This window comes from Rhododendron vialii, chromosome 4a (assembly GCF_030253575.1).
Source record: "Rhododendron vialii isolate Sample 1 chromosome 4a, ASM3025357v1".
Lineage (NCBI taxonomy): Eukaryota > Viridiplantae > Streptophyta > Magnoliopsida > Ericales > Ericaceae > Rhododendron > Rhododendron vialii.
Genome location: NC_080560.1, coordinates 36,588,180 through 36,610,585, shown reverse-complemented (window position 1 = coordinate 36,610,585; position 22,406 = coordinate 36,588,180). Strand labels below are relative to the sequence as shown.

Genomic DNA, 22,406 nt, shown 5'->3' with positions numbered 1-22,406 from the left:
AATTGTCTCATAGAGACGAATAATTTGGTATGGTCGGGTGTGTGATTGAAACTCGTTTGTAATTGGACAAATGTGCATTGTGTATTGTGAGATTTTTTTTGGTTAGGGATGCAAAAATAACCAATGTTGATTTAGAGGTTGTTAAGTTTGATTATAGACTAAATGGATAATAAAATACTGACATGACACATTTTGATTATTGATTTTGATTATTACCATTGTGGATCCTTTTAGGCTGAACCTAGAAGTTTGGCCATCTCCCTGACCAAATCAGATAGGATCAAGGGGTCAATGCCAGGCATAATATCCATGACCGAACCGTCATATTCGGCCCTTTACAAGACCGAATGATCATTACCAAATCTCGTGGCTCGGTCGTAACACAAAGTCTTTGTAAAAAACCGTTGAAAAATGTTTACCATTACAAATATTTAAATGATTAGTTTGGCTTTATCCAAGATTTTTTTGCAATGAATTCTGTTATGTAAGTGTCGTTGGGCTAATATCAATGCATCTCACCTTTGTCAAAAAAAAAAAAAAAAATTCATAATTAGAAAGAAACAACCACTCGACGGTTAAATTGATGTGAAAAAGCATAACTACAAGTATCGGGTGTGAGAAACCAAACTTGTCAAGTTGGTTATCTCATCTGCCTCCCCAATGGAGGCTTGAGCAGTGTCGGTGAGAAACCAAGCTTGCAGACCAATGATAATGGGCTGATGGGAATATATTACATGGGGTTGTCGATCAAGATTAGGTCACCTGTCTTGAAACTCTTGTTTGGTTGTTGGGTTCGCCTAGCCTTGTTGTCCTAACCTGCACAGGTAACACACGACTAAAGACCAATCTAGTCGGACGTACACCAGAATGACCCTCCGATGGTCAAGTCAGAAAGTGTTGGAGAAGGATGAAAGGACTAGAGCTTTTGGGTGGAGAAGATTTGTGTAGGGTTGCATCCTTTCTTTTATATAGAGGGTTGAGACTTGCTTTCCAAGTTCGTACATGTGCCAAGCACGGTTCGGCTAACATCACTCCTAATGTAGCAAATAAGGCAGTTAACAACTGTGCACATGCACATGAATTGTCACCCATGTGTGTCCATGATTATATCACTCTATAACCGCTTTCGATGACGTCATATCTGTCACTCTAGATAATTAAGGTAGTTATGTGCACGTGGGTGAGTTGGCACGTAGGGTTTTCCCAAGCCTTGGTGCCAAGCCACGGTTACTGACCCGTGTTAGAGCATCGCCATTGTAATAAGCAAATGGGTGTGAATAAGTAAATTTAATAACAATGCTCAAAAAATACCCCACATTGTAATAAGCAAAGTTACAAGTCTTTTAACAAATAACCAAATTTCACTAAATAATTAAACTAACAATTTCCAAATTAACAACAAAAAAGCACCTCACTCGCGTATAAATGGGTTATGTCTGTAGGTCTAGGATGGAAGGAGTACAATTTGTGAAACAAATTAATTTTCTACAATTAAATGCATGTATATACAGTCAAATATCTTAGCAGTGATTCAGCTGGAGGTATGGTTCCGTCATTGCTAAAGGTTTAAGAGGCAGTCGAAGAGAGGGAGGGAGAGAGGCAGAGAATGGAGACACTGAGGGAGGGAGTCATGGGGAGAGGCGGAGATAGAATAGAGAATGAAATGAGAAGTTAGGGACCTAGGGTTTTTACTTTGTACGTTTAAGTTTTGTTTTTTTTTTGGGCAATGGTCGGTTCAGTTTAACTGAACCGACTTGCCAATATTAGGGACATTAGAATCCGTATCCGCTATAGATGGAAGCATTCAATTGGTTTTTGTCCATATATTTAGTCTATTGAAATGGGAAAGTGAATCAAGTCAGTCACACATTCAAAACACTTTTCATTGATTCCAAACACCACCATTACATTGATTCAAGTACATACCATTCACTACATCATTACATCCATTTCTTCATTCATTCAAAAAGCACCATTCAGTATTTTTTTGACATTAGGTGAAGTCTAGGTGTTTTTTTTAGAAATTGGCAGAAAGTTCAGGTGCTTTTTTTAAATTTTAATTCTTCGGTTAATTCCTTCTGTTTAGTTTCATCTTTCACAAAATTGGCAGAATGAGATGTCAAGAGCCTATTTGTTAACAGAATGATGAGTTCGGGTGTTTTTGTCGTTATTCAAAGTTCAAGTATAATGTACATGATGTTAAAATCAATAAAGTTTTTTTGTTAATTAAGAGAAAATACTATTTCTTACCGAAGACATGATGTATATAGGCATGTGAAATTGATAACCTTATCAATATCACATCAACATAATAATCTATTTGTTGCTTGCGCGCGCGAAAGATCGATAATTTTAACAAGAAAGCATAAATCACCAAAGAAACGTAGTTATCATGCCCATTATACTACGACATTCAATTGTTGTAAGAAAGGAATTTAACTAGAGGAAAATCAAAACAATACGTCCCACTCGCTATGGTTTTTATATTCAATAATAATAATGTTAATGTTAGTGTACCCAAATAATAATGTTAATGTTAGGTACATATATCCACGAGTTGCCCTAGGGGTTCGGGCGAATGCCCAGGCTTTGGGAATACTCCTCAAGGTATGAGGTTCGATCCCCATCAGGTGAGTTGTAAAGACCATAAATTTTATTTATTATTTTATCAATTTTTGAATGTGGTTAAATGGTCTTTCAATATTAATACACTTACCATGTCGGCTGTCACGTGTGTTTATGTGCGCTTTTGTACATAATTGGCAACCAAAAATGCTACTTGCACAACCGTTGTGTTGGTTGTGTGCGTAATTCTGACCGTCCAGATGTATTTGGACGGTCTAGATTTTAAAAAAACTCTTCCAAGGAAAAATTTAACTTTTATGGGGAAGAGTTTGAACGAATCCTGGCCATTTATTACAGCAACGGATGGCTAGAGATTGGTTGTGTATTGTATTTTCAGAAATGCTAGGGACAAAGAAAATTTATCCCGAAACTACCCCGAAAAGATCAACTAGTGGTTGAGATTCACTTTGATGTGTGTGATACAATCATCAAAGTGATTTTCAACCATTGATTGCTATTTTCGGGATACTTTCGGGGTAAGTTTTCTTTGTACCTAGCATTTCCCTTGTATTTTACACAACCGTTATGTGTGTAGCACTTTTGATTTGCAAGTGGATGTGAGTATGAGAGGTCATTGGTTAACAATTGTGATACCGACGAGTATGGTGGGAAATTATTGGTGGCCTTGGTAGTGAAGAATACGTGTTTGTGTTTTATGATCTCAGGGATTAAATTGTATTGTTGTTGGAGTGTGTGGCGTTAGGAGCAAATAAAAATAAAATTAAAGGATCTAGAGTGTAATTTCCAGTTTTTACTATATAAAGAGGAGAGAGAAGATCTCTTTCTTCCGATTTCTGAGTTTTTTATGAAAGTAATCCTTTTTTTTAAACAATTGGTCGAAGTACTCTGATTTTCAAACAATTTTTAAAAATAGTCGGTAGCGCCACTTCAAGAGCCGCTACCCAACTGGCGCTACTCCAATTGGCGCTATATGCCATGTGGCGCTGTCCCAATGCCACGGTGGACTGGACTAGCGCTATTTTAAATAACGCTAGCCAATCGGTAGCGCTAATTGAACAAGCGATACTCAATCAAGTAGCGTCATCTCAACTAACGCTACCTCTTTCGATCAGTCAAACCGTTCAACATTCATGAAATGCCTTTTTGAGCCTCATATGATTCAACTTTTTCAACCATCCAATTCATATAACTTTTTTCAGCCTTTATTTTCTTAATAAATTCGTACAGCATTCAAAATAAAATTTCTAATTATCACTTGTTAAATATAGTTAAGTTTCTCAAATTTATTTCAAATATTCTCATTATAATGTTAACTTCCCTTCAATTATGTGATACTAATTTTGTTATTTTAATAGGTAATTTAACAATTGAACACTCAAGCGCTACAACGAATCCGTGACTCGACCCGACGAATTCTCATGCTATCACAATCATCCGACCGTGTGCGCTGAATTAAAGTAATTAAAGGTTACATCGACGAATTTATAAATAATGAAATGAAGTACAACTATGCTCTACATTTTGGAATTGTAAATGCATTAACTTACGTCAGCATCCCAAACTTTCTGGGAGCGGTGCTGCTGTTGTAAAACAAGTATCGACCCATCTATGGGCCCTGGGTCAGCACTATGAAGCAAGTCAACGTCCAAGTCCATAGTCAGGCTGCTAGCAAAGCCATAAATTGATTAACAAAAGGACATCGATCAACAATAACAACAAAAAATACTTAAGTGCAACATCGTTCCTCTAGGTAGAACACTCAAAAGAAACCACATTCTAACCTCAACACCCAAGAATCCACATTCAAATAGTGTCATCGTTCCTCTATGACACTGATGTTTTGTGTTGGACAAGCGCACAAGAGAACGCTTTAAAAACAGGTGCATTGATGGTGGGTTTTTTTTTTTACTTGAGAAAAGCATCGGTTGTTAAACATGTACTATATCTTTAGTCTTTCTAGGGAGACAAATAATGACACTCTGATTTTGCCTTGATGAGAAAAGAAACAAGAAGAGAGCCCCTGACTGGATTTTGAGAAGTTGATCAGTTCATTTGCAGCCTAAACTTCTAGTTACTAGTATTATTCATCATGCTAGCTCATGATTGAAGTAAAAAGACTGTATGATAGCAACCATACAATGCCTGCATGAAAGAGTGTTGCGTTTATCCTGCTGATAAAAACTAATGACCAGACATCTCAAGGAGTCGATTCTTTAACATAACAAAAATTGAACTTGGCGTAACTCAAGCCAGAGAATGAACAACAAAGCAACAGAAAAGCAAATATCACAAGCATGACATGACAAAATTGGGACTGTGTTTGCGATTTGCTATCCGAACGCAGCATCTATGTTTGGATCTTAGAGTTAAACACGTAAGGTTTACATCAGAGATGCCAACGCTGGAGGATTAAACACCCAATCCTCGGGAAGATTTCTCAGAGATGCCAACGCTGCTACGTGGTGGGCTGCTCTGTTCTTTGCTCTTGGAGTCCAGGAAAAAGTACTTTGTGAATGAAAAGAAAAAAACAATGGACTTGGTGAAGCTAATTCATTATGTTCACTCTTTTCCTATGCTTTTGTGTATGTGTGGCTGTACTAATCCCACAAGTCCAAGATCTTGACACCATTAACCAAATAAATCAGAAGTTACAGCCCTATCAATAAACTCGTAGCGTGCCCTCAGCAAGTCCCACTACATGGAAGTATTTTAATTTCAATGTGGATCGCCTGATCTGCATCCTACATCTCAACCAGGTCCACACATAGTCCCATCGTCTGAGTTTTGAGAAGCAGCACACAACCCACAAAAATGAGAGAGAGAGAGAGAGAGAGAGAGAGAGAGAGAGAGAGAGAGAGAGAGAGAGAGAGAGAGATACGGTGATTAAGAGAGGCCGGATTTGACAACCAGTGCTTAGTGCAGTTGGTCAGTCATTGTCTTCCCTTTGTGGAAGGTCTTGGGTTCAAGCCCCACAGAGGGCAGGCCTTTTAGGGGACCAGGGCTATGGATAGCTACTGGTCTTTCCGTGCTAACTCTAACATCCCCACTAACCCCCGCTGATGTATATCGCCGTGGCCAAAAAAAAAAAAAAAAGAGAGGCTGGATTCTGCGACGGTGAGTTCGCAGGGAAGAGAGTTGAGATCGCCAAGCCCTAGCACAGAGGGAAAGAGGAGAGAAGTAACGAAGCGTCTTTTGAAAGAGCGTATATAAAGCCCTAGCTAGCACTATCTAAGAAAGCACTAATTGCTTGTGTGGACATTATTGCCACGCAAGCCAATCAATAGCGTTAGTCGAACTGACTCTTCTCTGGTAGCACCGTTTCAAAAGCCGCTACCGAGTAGTTTTAAAAATAGTTTCAAAACCAGAGCACTTCGACCAATTGTTTTTAAAAATAGATTAGTTTCATAAAAAACTCCCGATTTCTTCTTCTTCCAGCCCCTCTCTCTCTCTCACAAACTTCATGGTTTTCTTTTTCTCTCAACTTCTCTCTTCGATTTCATCAACTTGAAGTGAGATTTTGGAAAATGTCAAGTATGAAAGTTGTTCTACGCGGCAAGAGCTTTCTACCCATCCAAAAAAAATGATCATCGGACCACTTTGGAGTTTCCTAGATTTTCGGGATGCTTGATTGAGGTGGGGTTTCACTAACCTAGCTAATTATTGTCACATATTATTTGATTTATATGAGTTGAATGCCTATTTGAGTGAGTCTATACAAGGGATTTTGAGAAACTTTAACTTTTGGCTTGTTTTCTTAGAATGGATACACGAACCATGTTTATAGTTATGTGAGGAAATTTTGTAGTTGTATGATGTGCTATTTGTGTTAGAAAGGTATCACGTAAAAAGTATGTGAGGGTTTTAATTTTGTGAATGTGAACTTGAACTGTATTAGTTTTTGCGAAAGATTAGGTTAGACTAGTGATGTTTAAGAGTTATAAAATGTTCCTAGAGTGTTTGAATAAAGACAGGAGACGGTATCGTGAAAAACTTCTACGTTATAGGACAAGTACCTGATGCTCACCAAGTGTTTGTAAGAATGTTGGATAAGAAATACCATGGTGACATGAGTACGTTTTGTCCTTGAGTTTTGTAAAATTTATGCCAAGTATATTCTCGGTTTTATGGTGCATGACGTCTTACATTCAAGAAAAATGACAAATGGTTCAAGAGAAAGGGCCAATATATGACTTGGAAGTATTTTGTTTATTAGTATGAACTTTAAGTGATTGATGAAATACACGTGACAAAAATAAAATAAAACCCATTGATGTTAGGCATTTGGAATGACTTGAAAGATTAGAATACATGGAGTAAGCATAGGTATTTTATGGCTCTGTCTGAAATTTATGGTGTAGTGTACACTTGATTTTTTTTTTTTAATTTTTTTATCTTGGATTGAATTGATAATAATTTTATGGCTAGAGCCCACGAAGTGAGCTTGATCTGAACGTGCATCAGATAAGATAAGTTTGATTAAAGAAAAGAAAAGAACACTATGAGTGTCCTTGTGTTAGTAGATGATAGTCAGGGAATTTTTTTAGTTTAATTGTGTTTGTCAAGAGAATATATGTGGTGGTTTATGTTTTCGGATATAGTCTAGACTCTTGTTGGAGTTTTTCCTACGATGAAATTATTTGTGGTTGCAAAGTTTGTAGTTGGTGTAAACTAAATACTTTCAGCATTGGTAGCTAATACTCCTAGTTGAGATGAGACCGATGTTTGATTTGTATCCTTGAGGGACAGATTATGAGGTTACTGTTATGAAGTATGCACCTTATATTGGCATCAGTAACTGTTTATATATAGAAAATGTTGAGGATTCGAATGTCTGTGGTGATAGAATAGGAGTTCTCACTTCTTTTATGCGTTTATGAGTACATTTGGTGCCTAAATCTTGCCTTTGATCATTGCTTTGAAGTGTGGTGTTAGCCCTTGAAAATTGTGTAATCGCGCTGAAATTTCCTGATGCTACCCGTAGCCCATTTTCGGTTCTACCCGTAGCCACTGCAGATTTTTGTGAAACAATTCCTGTTTCCACATTCTAAGGCCGTGGTTCATTCCCATGAGTTGTGTTGTGTATCTTTATGAGTTTGAGGACTCTAATTTAATTTAACATGGAGTATGATGATAACTTCATGCTATGAAGCATCGACACCTCTAGAGGTCGAGGTATCGCAGTGTCGGACACGGAGACACCACGGGGACACGCCTGAATTTTTCATGGGGACACCGCAGGGACACCGATGGGGACACGGCAAGGGCCAAACTGCAATTTTTTTAAAAAAATTGGGGGCCAAACTGTAATTTTAAAAAAAATTGGGGTCAAACTGTAATTTTTTTAAAAAAAATTGGGGCCAAATTATAATATTTTTAAAATTTTTGGGTGCCAAACTTCATGTATATGTCCCGGTGTCGGTTTCGGTATCTGTGTCCGTGTCAGTGCATCATAGACTTCATGTATATGATCGCCGACTTCATGTATATGATCGCCGAATGTCGAAAGGAGAACTTATGACACTTTGGGTGAGGAATATGATTGAAATAGAACACATGATCATTTAATGCAATTTGTGAATACATTCAGGAACCACCAATGGGTGAGGTGCCTGGCAAGGGGTATCGGGATCCCTTAACTGGCCCGGCAGGAGCAATAGCTCGTATTATATATATTCAGGACCCGCCAATGGGTGAGGTGCCCAGCAGGGGGTATCGGAATCTCTTAACTGGCCCGGCTTGAGCATTCGCTCAAGACACTTTGATGTTGAAATGGAAATTATATGTGGAAATGATTGAATGGTCGATAATGTGGAACTAAGAAAGTAATGTGTGTTCATGTAAGTATTGGATTCTCAAAGTTGTGGTTGTACCTTTTCATATGGAGTTGGAGCACTCATAGCTACACCATAGCTAGACTTGAATATAGAATTGTAGCAATGAACCATGCACGGTTATGGTTTACTAATGTGCTGAACATTTGGTTGGGTCACATTTCTTGTGTGTCTATGGTATGGTATTGATACGGGAATACTTACTTTGTTTAAAATGTTAGTCGTATAGACTATCATGACATAGAGTTTTGGGTAGTATCTCGGTTTCAAGTTTCACATGACATTCGTAGAAATTTGATAGTCACTTTAAGTCGGAATTTGTGGTGTTTATTATGGTTTTGCTTGGTATTCATGCTTTCGTGTCCTACATTTGGGTTTCCCTAGAAAGATAAGAATATCTACCAGGATATTAGTATTAAGGATGGTAATGGGAGTCCGCAAACAAAAAAAATAAAAAGGGCTTGGGGGGGGGGGGTGTTGGTGGTTGGGAATTAGGATATTAGTATTAGTCCGCAAACAAAAAAAAATAAGGGGGGGGGGGGGGGGGGGGGGGGTTGCAATTTTTCCTGATTGTGGTGAAGTTATTTTATTTTTCCTTCTATTTTTATACTTATAAGATACTTGCACATGCCACCGTGTCAATTTTTAGTTTTGTTAGTGTTATCCCTACGGGCTTTTGTGCTCACCCTTCCATCCACAGGTGCATGAATATCAAAGACTTTAGGAGGTCACGCGGATTTGAGAGGTTACTTTGGTTTATTTGCCGATTCAATGTACTTTGCAATTGAGGAGCTGTATGATTCCATACTCTTTTGTGGGGGATTATTTGTGGACTTATGAAGGGAGGTATATATTTAATTTCTAAAATTTTAAGTTTGAAAGTTGGATTTTTGATGACGGACTTGCATGTGTGTTGTATGATGTTGGGAGTTTAAATTAACTGTTTTGGAGGGTTGAACATATGTTTTAAGTGGTATCAGTCCAGATAAGGTATTCAAACCATTCAAATTCACTGGCCATTGAAAAAAAAAAAATTCAATTCCCTTTTAATACTTCTCTTCCATTTATTGAACATTTACTAAGGGAAAAGCTAAACTTTGCAACACAGAATATTCGAAATTATTTTAGTTCGTGTTAAATAAAAGTGGGGAGTGACATGAGTATCCTGAAGTAAGTGGGGGGCCGTGACTGCTGTGGCCGCGCTAGCTCTCCTAGAGGTTTGGATTGCACAGTTGGGTCCGTATAGTGGCCTAGTTGTAGGGTTGTTCCTCCGTTACCAAAAAAAAATTGTTAATGTTAGGAACACAACTGAGTGAACGACTCGGATCATATATTTGAGCTCAAGACGAGGCTCGTTTAGAGGGTACCACGTCTTGTATAAGTGTGAAAATAGTCACCTGTGCGAAATTATTCCCTGTCCCCAAAATAACACTTACTTTGATAAGGCGGGACCACTAATCAGTGACCGAATGGGACGTCAGGTGCATTTTTTAAAATTTTCTAGGTTAACTCTTTTTGTTTAGTTCCATTCGTCACAAAAGTGACGGAATGAGACGTTAGGGGCCTATTTGTTAATGGAATTACAAGTTCAAGTGTGTTTTTGTAATTATTCAAAGTCCAGGTCTTTTTTTAAAAGGTAGCTGAAAGTTCAGGTGCTTTTTAAAAAATTTTTCTTTTGTTTTGGGCCTACCAATCTAAAGGCCCAATAGGCTGTTGTAGTATTGTGCCCTCTAGATAGGCTTTTTCTTGAGCTGAAAACATGATCCAAATCGTTCACTTTGTAGACTTTGATGCACACAATAGCCTTACAGAGAATCATTTCAATCTAACATCATTTAACTAAAGATCGAAGCAAATTATCTTGGTGGCGTATTTTAAAATTTTTACTCGTCATTCATTTATTCAATACGAGTGCTAGTGGAGTAAAAACTAAGTGAACGTTTCGGATCACGTCTTCGTGCTCAAGCTGATGCAGACTTTGATTGCTTGGGTGTACATGGATCAGCATGAAAGACAAAGGACAAAACAGTAAAAAAAATATGGTGGATTTTTCCTGAACCGAGGTATCCCTGAAGTGAGAAGTCCTCCAAATCTGATTTGATTTGCTTTTATCTTTGATGAGGAATTGTTTTTTCCAATGACGCTTGTTTTGGCATATTCTAAAAATGTGTAGGTATCAATAATATTTCTTATTTCTAGTAATGGTTTTTCTTGGTTAGCTAGAGCTACCTTTTGATTATTTGTTTGTTTGGGTCCTACGTACTAGCCTATAAATAAGTGCTGTAAGCATTAGGGCAGATTAGTTGATGAATAATATTGAGCTCTTTTAGAGAGAGTATCTCTGTTTTCCAATCTATAGGTCTGGTAATCTTAGGATTCAGCAAAGTTATAGAAGAATTGTCTTCATTCATTACAGGAGACGCGAGTCAAGGCTCATTTAAAGGACACGATAGCCTCCACAGGTACTTGAAATAGTGCAAAAATATTCCCTGCTACTGAAATATATCAATACTCTTAGTCCTTAGAGTATCTCCAACGGTAGAGATGCTATTTGGATAGCTATTGCTATAATGTATGATGAATAGTTTCAAATTGTTATGATATAGCAATGTTGCTCCAAATGATGCAAATGCTATTTCTTCAGAATTTTTTTCACAAAATGTCAATTTGAATTGCTATTTGCGGGTCCCATGATGAGAAAGATAGAAACAAATGTGCATGATTTTAGGAATAGCTATACCTTGTATCATTAATCCAGGCACAACGTACAAATAGCTTTAGGTAAATATCGCACGCGTGTGTTTTGCCTCATTATTGGAGAAGGAAATTTGGTGCTTCATGCCATAAGAGCATCTCCAAGGGAGATAGCAAACCTACTACACTATTTTGGTGTAGCTCTTTGAGCCTCCAAGTTTGAAGAGAGAGAAATGACTATTCATCAAATTGACATATCATGAAATATAAGAAAGGTGGTTGGTGAATTTCTTGATTTTTTTGGGGCAAAGTGGGCCTCGTGAAGTCGAAAGAGTAATAAGAAATTTAAATATTGAGGAGTTTCTTGGATTAGACTTGTTGCAACATGCAAATGTTTCTTTAACTTGCCACAACTGTCACCACAGCTAAATTAGGTACAGAAATTTGTTATGATCCCTTGGAGGTAGGATCATAAATAGGTATTTGATTCCAAATGAGGAAATCAACTTTTTTTTTTTTACCCGGTAAAGAATTAGAAAATAAAGTTTGTTAGTTGTTTGTCCGTTGTAATAATGTAGTAGTACTTGGTATTTGCCTGTAAAGAACTTTCTCAAGGAATCCATGTGTAATAATGTAGTATGTTTTCTAGGTAGGTGGGTTGTTTGTCATCATGTTTGTAGGATTCCTCCTGTCTAAAATAAAAGGGAAAGCCTCTCAATGTTTGGATCAGACTTGTGCAATACTATTCTCTTGTGTATTCTTTGTATCCTCTCTTTTCTTTGTGATTGTACTCTCTTAGTGATTGCATTTGTACGACATTTGATTGGTAGCGTGCTATTTTCATCCCGTGGACAAGAAAATGGTGGTAAAAAACAATGGGGAAGAAGATCAGGAACAAATCAAGCCTGAATATGATCGGAAAAGTGAATTAAAGGCTTTCGATGACACAAAAACCGGTGTAAAAGGTCTCATAGATGCAGGGGTGACGAAAATCCCTCGCATATTCATCCATGACAAAAGCAAGCTTAATGACATATCGACGACAAGCTCTGTTGCCTCCTTGTTTAGTGTTCCTATCATTGATTTCAAAGGCGTAGACCAAGGTTCAGCTCAACGGGCTGGAATCATCAAAAAAGTTAGAGATGCCTGTGAGAAGCTTGGATTTTTTCAGGTAGTGAATCACGGAATTGCCAAGTACCTTATGGATGATGTGACCGACGGGGTTCGGAGGTTTCATGAACAAGATACTGAGGTGAAGAAGGGATTTTATTCCCGTGATGTAACGAGGAAGTTCAAATACTTTAGCAATTTTGATCTGTATACAGGGCCGGCTACTAACTGGAGGGACACCATTTCTTGTATTATGGCTCCTCAGCCTCCTGATCCTCAAGAACTGCCTGCAGTATGCAGGTATGATTTTAGAACTATTATCCAAATTATATTATTTTATTACAAGAATTATTGGAACACATATACATAGAAACACAACCGGTAAATCAAGAGATTATGAAAATAGTGAAAGTAGGAAAGTGACGCAGTGGAATTAATGAGAGAATAGTTAGTGTACTATTCCAAATGAGATAAATACTCGAGTCCACGAGCAAACCCCCAAGAGAAATAGAGAGAAACTGTGTATATTATTGATGGAAAAATTGAATACGAAATGAGGTTACAACCCTGATGAATCGGTTGATGGCGGGTCCAGATCAGGTCCTGCAAAACAAAGGACAACAATGGACACCGGTGTAGTGGCTTGTCAACACCGCTCCGATGCCTAAGTCAATCGAGATTGCAGGGGATGTGGTGAGTACTCAAGTAATTGATTCACAAGAGTTTCATACCTGGTATTGGTAACTTGTAATTGCATTTATAGGCATTCTCAAGAGGTTGAGTCCTTGTACAACTGTGTTTCATAGAGTTTGGGTGCAGGATCAGGACTCCGTAGAGTCCTACTTGAGTTGGCCAAAAATAGAGTCCTGAAATTTGGGGAAACTACTAAAATTGAAAACGGGAAATAAAAACAGGACTTTTCCAATTGAAACCAACTTCTACGGAATTATACGGTAAGAGTTATTAATGAATTAAAACTTTTATAAAATAGCAAAAACTTCCAATTGAAGGCTTAAAAGGAATTGGGCTGAAATCCACCATCAATCACGACTTTAGGATCATGAGTTTTGATTGCAACGCGATTTTAAGTCAGCCCATCAAGTTTGGATTCAATCCACACTTGTACGAATTTTGCCAAAGGGTAAATTTCAAACACACCCCTTGTACTTTGACCAATTTTCAAGTACACCCCCTTTACTTCATTTTTAAATACTCACACCCCTTCTACTTCAGACTAATTTGGAACTGTTAAAAATTCCGTTAAAAGTAACGAAAAACAGGTAATGGCCTATTGGAGGGAACTTTTCCTCTTAAAACATATTCTATAAGACCAATTTGCCCTTTAAGAACCATTTACATCATATATCTCCTACTGGTAGGACTAAAAAAACAAAGCAACCATGCCCACACCACAACCCCAACCCATCCTCTGCCACCCCCTCATCTTCTCCGTAAAAATTGCCAAGTTGGACAAATTTTACTACTTTCCTCCGCATATCTCTCTCTCTCTCTCTCCAAAAGAATGAAACGCCGGTGCACCTCAAACCCTACTACATAAAAAGAAAAAAAAAAATAAAGATCAATGTTAGAGAGAAAGAGAGAGAACAAAACCCAACAAAAGTTCTCTCCTCTGTGTACAAAATCATTCTCCGACGCCCACATGTGTACTCACCACTGACATCTCTCTCCACCTCATTTCAATCTTGATTTTCCTCCCATCCCGATCTCGATTTGTCCTCTTCGTCTTTGATGGAAGATTTTTTCCTCTGGGAAACTGGAAATGACTACTGCTAATAGGATTGATGAATCTCTAATTGGATCAAATTGAGGTTGAGGGTAAAAGTTGGCTACTTCTTGTTTTGATTTTCTTATCAAAGTCCACTTTCCTTTTGCCATTGGAGCAATATTTCAAATGGTGATGTTGAAACTAGCCAAAAAAAATCTGTAAATTTGTGATGCTCGCACATGAAAATTGCAAAGCACTCATTTCAACTACAAAAACACTTGACTCCGTCTCCTCCTCCTCCTCCTACTAATTTGTTTGATTAATTCCTACTTCATCAATCCAATACCTTTTTTCAGTTGATGAATCGAGAAATCGGGTAATAAGAAACTGGGTTCATCTCGGGTCACCAAAAATCAAGATTCGGGGTTGACGTGGTTTTATCGATTTGCATTTGGGGGAAAACAAAATTGAACCCTATCATTGTTCATGAGATAGAAATAGCTCAAGATGTCGAAATCGGTGGGCACAAATTGGGTATGACTCGAATCGCTCAAGGAGTGGGAACAATGAAATTGAGAATCTAATTGAATAGAGGAATATTGGATTCGGGGATCGAGCATCCCAATCCGCCCCGTTGCCATTCAGACAACCAGACAATTTGCAATCTTCCAAATCCTAGCTTTCTTTCTCTAACACTGAAGAAGAACCAGAGCAATTGGTAGAGAGAGAGAGAGAGCAAAAAAAATATGCAAATGATGATGAAAGGGAATGCGAGTGGGTATTTGAGTCTTTCCGTTACTTTTGATGGAATTCCTAACAGTTCCAAACTAGTCTGAAGTATAAGGGGTGTGAGTGTTTAAAAATGAAGTAAAGGGGGTGTAGTTGAAAATCGGTCAAAGTACAAGGGGTGTATCTGAAATTTACCCTTTGCCAAATCGGGTAATCTGTAATTAAAGCTTGTTTGGGCGTTCGATGCTTTGACCGGTCCAATTGATCTATGAATTCAGCTGCTACTTGTTCTACATTGGAAAGTTATTGCATGCTTGTGAGAATGAGAGTCGTGTTAAGGACTGTCTTAAGGCTAATATTCCTCCCCTCCGAAGTGTAGTAGCCCCAAGATTAAATTCAAGCGCTCACAAGCATTACTCATCTGATATCCACGAACGTGTCACAAACTAATTATTGACCAGTACTACAAGTATAGAACGTATACTTGAATTTTACCTACTGAGAAATACGAAGTACTTTCTTAGAAAGTACTCCCTCCGTCCCTTTTTAAGTGTCCTACTTCGTAACTCCAACTTATTAAAAAAATATCATCATTACACCTTTCACATCAACTTTTTCCTCCACTTTCCCTACTTACCCATCATCATTACACTTTTATTCACTAACTTTTCAAAATAAAATCTACTTTTAAGGACAAAATGGACAATGCACCAACTTTTACCCCCCTAACTTTACAAAATGGACACTTATTAAGGCACAGCCCAAAATGGAATACTGGACACAAAAAAAGGGACGGAGGGAGTAATATTTTATCAGAGAGACGGTTCATGAAAGACAGTTTTTAAAACACTTGAATATCAAATTAAGCAAAAAACCCCAAGGATCAAACCTATATATATATATATATATATATATATATATATAGTCCGCTTCAGGTAAGGGCGTTTGCATATATACAATCTGCAGACGTCGAGCACCAGCTATTGGATTGAGTTTTCAATGGTCCGGATCTGCGGAATGCGGACATGTGATCCTTGTCGTTGGATTGTGTTTTCAATAGTCTGGATCCGTAGATGGTTTATAACCGGTCCATAAACTATCCGCGGATCCGGACCATTGAAAACACAATCCAACGACAAGGATCGCATGTCCGCATTTTGGCTATTTAGGGGCATCCGTAGGAGAAGGCTCGTGTGTGTGTGTCTATATATACACACACACAATTTCGCTAGCTATGTACGCCACAACCAAGTACCATCTTATCAAAATGTTATGCAAGTTTACGTCCGAATCTTATATACAGTATATAGAAGTATTGACCCTATTTTGTGGTAAAATTTGGAATTCTAGCAAGGGCGGCTGCAAGGTTTTAGTTCAGTGGTGACAAAAATGTATTATAAATTTTGTTTTGGTTCTAGAGCTATCGGTATGCTATTCAAATTTGGACATAGAGACTACGATAAGCTATGAAAACTATAACCAGAAAGAGTCTTGCTGGTCGGATTTGAAACCTCTCTAGATACAAGACCAGATAACCCGACAGCATTTCTTAAATACTAACGTTATTTTTGCTGCAGAGAAGACAAAACAAACAATAGAAAATCGCATCTTTATACTTTAATTCCCCCCTTGCATGACAAAACACGTTGCCCGATCGAGTGTTCATCTCTTTGAAGCACCAAATGTGTTTATACATATGATTGAAAGTTTGAAACCTGCAGAGATATAATGATAGAGTATTCGAAGCACGTGATGAGATTAGGACTCGTGCTCTTTGAATTACTCTCTGAAGCCTTGGGCCTTAACCCAAATCACCTAAAAGACATGGATTGCGCCGAGGGGCTTTATGTTCTGGGCCATTACTACCCGGCATGCCCTGAACCAGACTTGACTTTGGGTACCAGCAGCCATGCGGACGATGGCTTCTTTACCGTACTTCTACAACACCAAATGGGCGGCCTCCAAATCCTCCATGAGAATGAATGGGTTGATGTGCCTCCTCTGCCTGGTGCTTTAGTAGTAAACATTGCTGATCTACTGCAGGCAAGTCCTCAAAATTGTGATGATCTATTTGTCGTCTATTTGGGTATCTTTTTCTCTATTTTAACGTGACATTTGTAACGACCCGCACAAGTTGACCTGCTAACTCTTAGAGCATCTCCAAGAGAATAAGCAAAATTTTACATCAAATAGGTGCTTTCATAACCCATATGGCGAGTTGGAGAGTTATGCACTCCATGGGACTATTCCAATTTTAATTTTTATAAACTTTAAAGGACCCACTTTGCCCATGAAATCAACAATTCACCGGTAATAAGCATTAAATTTGATGAGGTGGTAATTTAAATAGTGCTTTCTCTCTCTTCAAAGTTGAAGAGAACGAGTTACACCAAAATAGTTGGGAAAATTTCAAAAAAACTTCTAAACTTTCTGACAACTTGCAAAAAAATACTTGAATTTTCACTAAACAAACCTAAACTTAGCATTCCGTTAATAATTAGGCCCCTGCTGTCCAATTCCGTTTCTTCCTAACGGATGGAGCTAACGGAAGGCATTAACTATTTATTATTTTTTTTTTACATTAAAAAATTACTTTTAACTCTTTCTTTTTTTATTGGTAAATAAATATGCAATAAAGTTCTTTTTTTTTCTTACTATATATCAAAAATTACTTTAACTCTATTTTTTACTATTCACAAAAATAACTTTAACCACCAACTATTTACAAAAATAACTTTAACCACCATCTTTTTTGTTACTTTCAAATTTTATTTTTCCCCTTCTCTCTCTCTCCCTCTTTTTTTTTAGAACTTTAACCCCAAACCACCAATCAATCCTACAACAACTGCCAAAGCTGTATCCACGGAATGCTAAGTTTAGGTGTTTTTTTGTTAATAGTGAAAGTCCAAGTGTTTTTTCGTGAGTTGTCAGAAAGTTCAGGGGTTTTTTTGAAATTTTCCCAAAATAGTATAGCAAGTTTGCTTTCTCTCTTGGAGGGTGTTAGTTTATGTGGCTCGTCAAATGTAGTTTAATTTTGGTTTTGCTACCTCCCTTAAAGATGCTCTCAAGCATGTCTCCTCATCCTCACGGTTACATGTGACACACTTCCAGTAAGTGTAGGCTCTGATATCACCATGTAGCGACCACACTAGTTAATCTGTTACTCATTCTCTTATTCTAACCATTTGGCTCAAAAGTTACACGTGATCATACCTAGAGGGCATTACTATATATGCAACTCAATATTCACACATATCTAACCGATGTGGGACAAGTGCGGGATTTCCCAAGTTCAACAAATTCTAGTATCATTACAAAATTTAGAAGCAGGCATGTGTCACAAAAAATAAATAGATTTGAAATGAAGTAGGTATGCCAACTCTGGAAATTTCAATACGCACAGGCAGATTTCAACATTTAGAAGTAGGTGTTATGTATCTTCAGGATTCTGTTATTCAACGTAGAGGGCAGATTCATCAGTTTCTCTGTCTCATCTTATGCAGCTCATCACAAACGATAGGTTCAAAAGCGTCAACCACAGAGTGCTAGCGAAAAAAGTTGGTCCCAGAATTTCGGTGGCGAGTTTTTTCAGGACCCATCTTCGTGATGGGGTTACAACGAGAGTGTATGGTCCAGTTGAAGAACTACTATCGGAAGAAAATCCCCCGGTGTACAGGGGGACGACCATTAAAGAGTATGTAACACACTACCATAAGAAAGGGCTTGATGGAACCTCTTCACTGTCTCATTTCAAGTTGTGTAAGTAGCTTGTTAAGACTCTTGGGTTGGTCATTCAGCTCCAGGGCCCTGGCTACTGTCATTCACCCAGAACTCGAGTTGCCTCTGCCTTGCATCTCTGTAGTCTTTCCGTGAATTGAACCTTTACATTTTGTTGAGCATGTGATTGTGGTGCCACGACTTCATGAACTTCTTGTTTTTGTGATGAACATATAGTATTACGAGATTGTCCTTTTCCAAATTAATGTGATGTTGTCCTAGAAAAAGAAGATTGGTTGTCTAACGTATCTGGCTTGAGCTGGTCTTTGGTATTCCTGAGTATGCAGACCAATGATAATGGGCTGATCCGAATATATTATGTGGGGTTGTCGATCAAGATCAGGTCACCTCTCATGAACCTCTAGTTCGGATGTTGGCTTCGCCTAGCCTTCTTGTCCTAACCTGCACAGGTAGCACACGACTAATGGCCAATCTGGTCGGACGTACACCAGAATGACCCTTCGACGGTCAAGTCAAAATGTGTTGGAAAAGGATGAAAGGATTAGGGTTTTTTCGGTGGAGAAGAGTGTGTACCTCATTAGGGTACCATCATTTCCTTGTTGTGACTTGCTCTCCAAGTTTGTACATTTGCCAAGCACGCTTCGGCTAACATCACTCCTGACGTAGCAGATAAGGTGGTTAACAATCGTGTACATGAACTATCACCCATGTACATCTATGATTATCTCACTCTATAACTGCTTCGGATGACGTCATATCCGTCACTCTGGATAAGGCAATTATGGGCATGTGGGTGAGCTGGCACGTAGGGCTCGAGCCACGGTCACCGAACTATGTTAGGCCGAACCTACTATTGATGCAATTTTTGTTAAAACCAGTTAAGTATTCTGTTAGGAAGAAATGTTACTTCTTACCAAAGACATGATGTGTATAGGCATGTGAAATTGGTACTACTACTATATACAAAGATGACCTTGTCAATTATCACATCAACATAATAATCTATTCGTTGCTTGCGCGAAAGATCTATAATTTTAAAAAGAAAGCATGAAACACCAAATATAATTTTAAAAAGAAAGCATGAAACACCAAATATAATTTTAAAAACAAAGCATGAAACCCCAAAGAAAGGTACGTAGTTACCATGCCCATTATTATACTACGACATTCAATTGTTTTAAGAAAGCAATTAACTAGAGGAAAATTAAAACAAACCATTCCCACCCGCTATGGGGTTTTTTTTTTTTTTTGATAAGTGCAAATCTTATTAAGCTCAAACAACAATAACCAAAGTCTAGGAATATAGTCCCTTACAACAACCACTAGAAAACAACTCCAAACTAGCAATTAAAACTAACAAACAAGAACCAAGAAAACTAAACAGGTAGGAAAATCCTACTAGATAAGCCCCAATTCCTGCACAAAGATTGATTCTCCAGAGACTGTTTCATCTTTCTTCTTGAGCTAAGGAAGTCCCGAACATCAGCTACAATGCGCGCTTCTCATCACATGATCATGCCCCATCACTTTCCCTTGGAAAATTCGACAATTTCTCTCCCTCCATAGGCCATAGACAGTTGTTGCTAGGGAACATTGAAGACTAATAGATTTCAAACTTTTACCATTGACCTGCCCACAGTACTAGACTACCGGTCAAGAACCTCCACCAGGCTACCAGGCATATCCAAAATCATATTTTTGGTAGCCATATGCTGCCACACAACAATGGAAAAAGAACATTCAAAGAATAAGTGTTGGTGAGTTTCATCAACAGACTTACAAAGAGGGCAAATGCCATCCAACTGCATACCCCGGCTTCTCAACCGATCTTTGGCGCTAAGTCTTTGAAGGACAACCAAGCAAAGAATAAAAGGCCGTCGAGGGACAGTATTGATAATGTTCGGATATTGTTAGGAACACAATTAAGTGAACGATTCGGATCATATATCTGAGCTCAAAACGAGGCTCATTTAGAGGTACCACTTTCTGAAATATGTGGGAAAGTAGTCACCTGTGCCAAATTATTCCCAGCTGCCACAGAAAAATACCATTACTTTGAGAGTTTTTTTTATTTTTTCTCTCCCAAACTATGCACATTTTCTCTACTTAGTCACTAAACTATCAATTTGACGATTTCATACCCTCAACTATCATACTGTTACCTACTTAGTCTAATAGATAACGGAAGTTAGGAATTTGGACGGAAAATGCCATGTAAGGCCTGTTTGGGATCCTGTAGAGCAGATACTTGATTATGAGAGCCTTAGATATAAAAATTAATTATGACCCTTTAGGATAAAATGATCAGAAAAATAAGACCTTTGCATCGGTTTCAACATATTGAACATTGGAACACTTAATTTTGAAACCATATTTTTTAGTATATAAACCTTCTAAAAAAATTAAATGCTCGAATTTTCAATCCATTTGGAACGGTGCGAAGATCTTATTTTTCTGATCATTTTATTCTAAATAGTCATAATTAATTTTTATCTATAGGGCTATCATAATTAAACATCTTTTTTTATTGGGAACCCTTTAGAGTAGATACTTGATTATGAGAGCTATAGAAAGAAAAAAATTAATTATAACCTTTTTAGCATAAAATGATCAGAAGAATAAGATTTCTATATAAAGAACTCAATTTTTTTATAAAAAAAAAATATGTATGTGTTATTCTCTATAAAATGCCACATAAGATTCTAATATATGAACCTTGTAAAAAAATTTAAGTGCTCCAATTTTCAATCTATTTGAACCGATACGAAGGTCTCATTTTTTTTATCGTTTTATCCTAAATGGTCATAATTAATTTTTATCTCTAAGGCTCTCATAATCAAGTATCTGCTTTACAGTGTCCCAAATAGGGCCTTACGTGACATTTGCCGTCCAAATTTCTAATTTCCGTTATCTATTGGACTAAGTAGGTAACGGTATGATAGTTGAGTGATGAAATCATCAAATTGATAGTTCAAGGACTAAGTAGAGAAAATGTGCATAATTTAGGGGATAAAAAGAAAAAAATCTCTTTTCTTTGATAAGATGGGACCACTAATCAGTGACCGGGTTGGGATTTTCCCTATCAGAGGAGCAAAATGAAACAACCTCTCAATTGTAAGTTGAAGTAAATTGCCTACTTTGGTGCATCATGATGAAACAACCTCAGATCTCTTATACTCTGATTTTTGGCTTTCTGGAATCAAATATGAAATTCCCATTCCATTAACAAATAGGCTCCTGATGCTGTTAAAAAAAAAAAAACAAATAGGCTCCTGACGTCCCATTTCGTCAATTTTGTGACGGATGAAAATTTCAAAAAAATATCTGAACTTTCAGCCAATTCTAAAAAGAAAACCTAGACTTTAATGTCAAAAAAACACTGAATGGTGCTTTTTGAATGAATGATGAAATGGACATAATGTTGTAGTGAATCGTAGGGACTTGAATCAATGCAATGGTTAGGGTTGCTCGCGGTTCAGTTCGGTTTTGGCGGTTCGGTTCGGATCCCAAACCGATCCACTCGCGGGTGGATTGTCATTTTCTTCATCCGCACCTGTCCATGAGTGTTGTCCGGTTCAATCAGTTTGGATGCAGTTTGGGCCTTAAATCTTTTTGATAGACTAAAACTAAAACAAACAAGAAGCTATACTCTGTTTTTTTTGCTTTGCTCTATTTTTGATCCCCAAATAATTAAACTAACAATTTCCAGATTAACAACAAAAGGCACCTCACTCGCATATAAATGGGTTATGTCTGTAGGTCTAGGATGGAAGGAGTAAAATTTGAGAAACAAATTAATTTTCTACAATTATATGCAAGTATATACAGTCAAATACCTTAGCAGTGATTCAGCTGGAGGTATGGTTCCGCCATTGCCGAATGTTTAAGAGGTGGTCGGAGAGAGGGAGGGAGAGGGGCAGAGAATGGAGAGCCTGACTACCTGAGGGAGGGAGTCATGGGGAGAGGCGGAGATAGAATAGAGAATGAAATGA

General features: G+C 37.8%; 1 protein-coding gene across 2 annotated transcripts; it reads left to right on the top strand.

Annotated features, from left to right (window-relative positions):
- Positions 1-5,971: 5,971 nt before the first annotated feature.
- LOC131324123 (1-aminocyclopropane-1-carboxylate oxidase homolog 1-like) lies at positions 5,972-18,683 on the top strand. Of its 2 annotated transcripts, XM_058355951.1 has the most exons (5): positions 6,018-6,219; positions 10,384-10,480; positions 11,942-12,521; positions 16,398-16,719; positions 18,180-18,683. In XM_058355951.1, exons 3-5 carry the CDS (start codon positions 11,971-11,973, stop codon positions 18,441-18,443), a joined length of 1,137 nt encoding a protein of 378 aa, XP_058211934.1. In that variant the 5' UTR covers positions 6,018-6,219; positions 10,384-10,480; positions 11,942-11,970; the 3' UTR covers positions 18,444-18,683. The 2 variants fall into 2 exon arrangements, with proteins under 2 accessions (XP_058211933.1, XP_058211934.1); XM_058355950.1 differs by lacking the exon at positions 10,384-10,480 and having other exon boundaries at positions 5,972-6,219.
- The last annotated feature ends 3,723 nt before the right edge of the window (positions 18,684-22,406 follow it).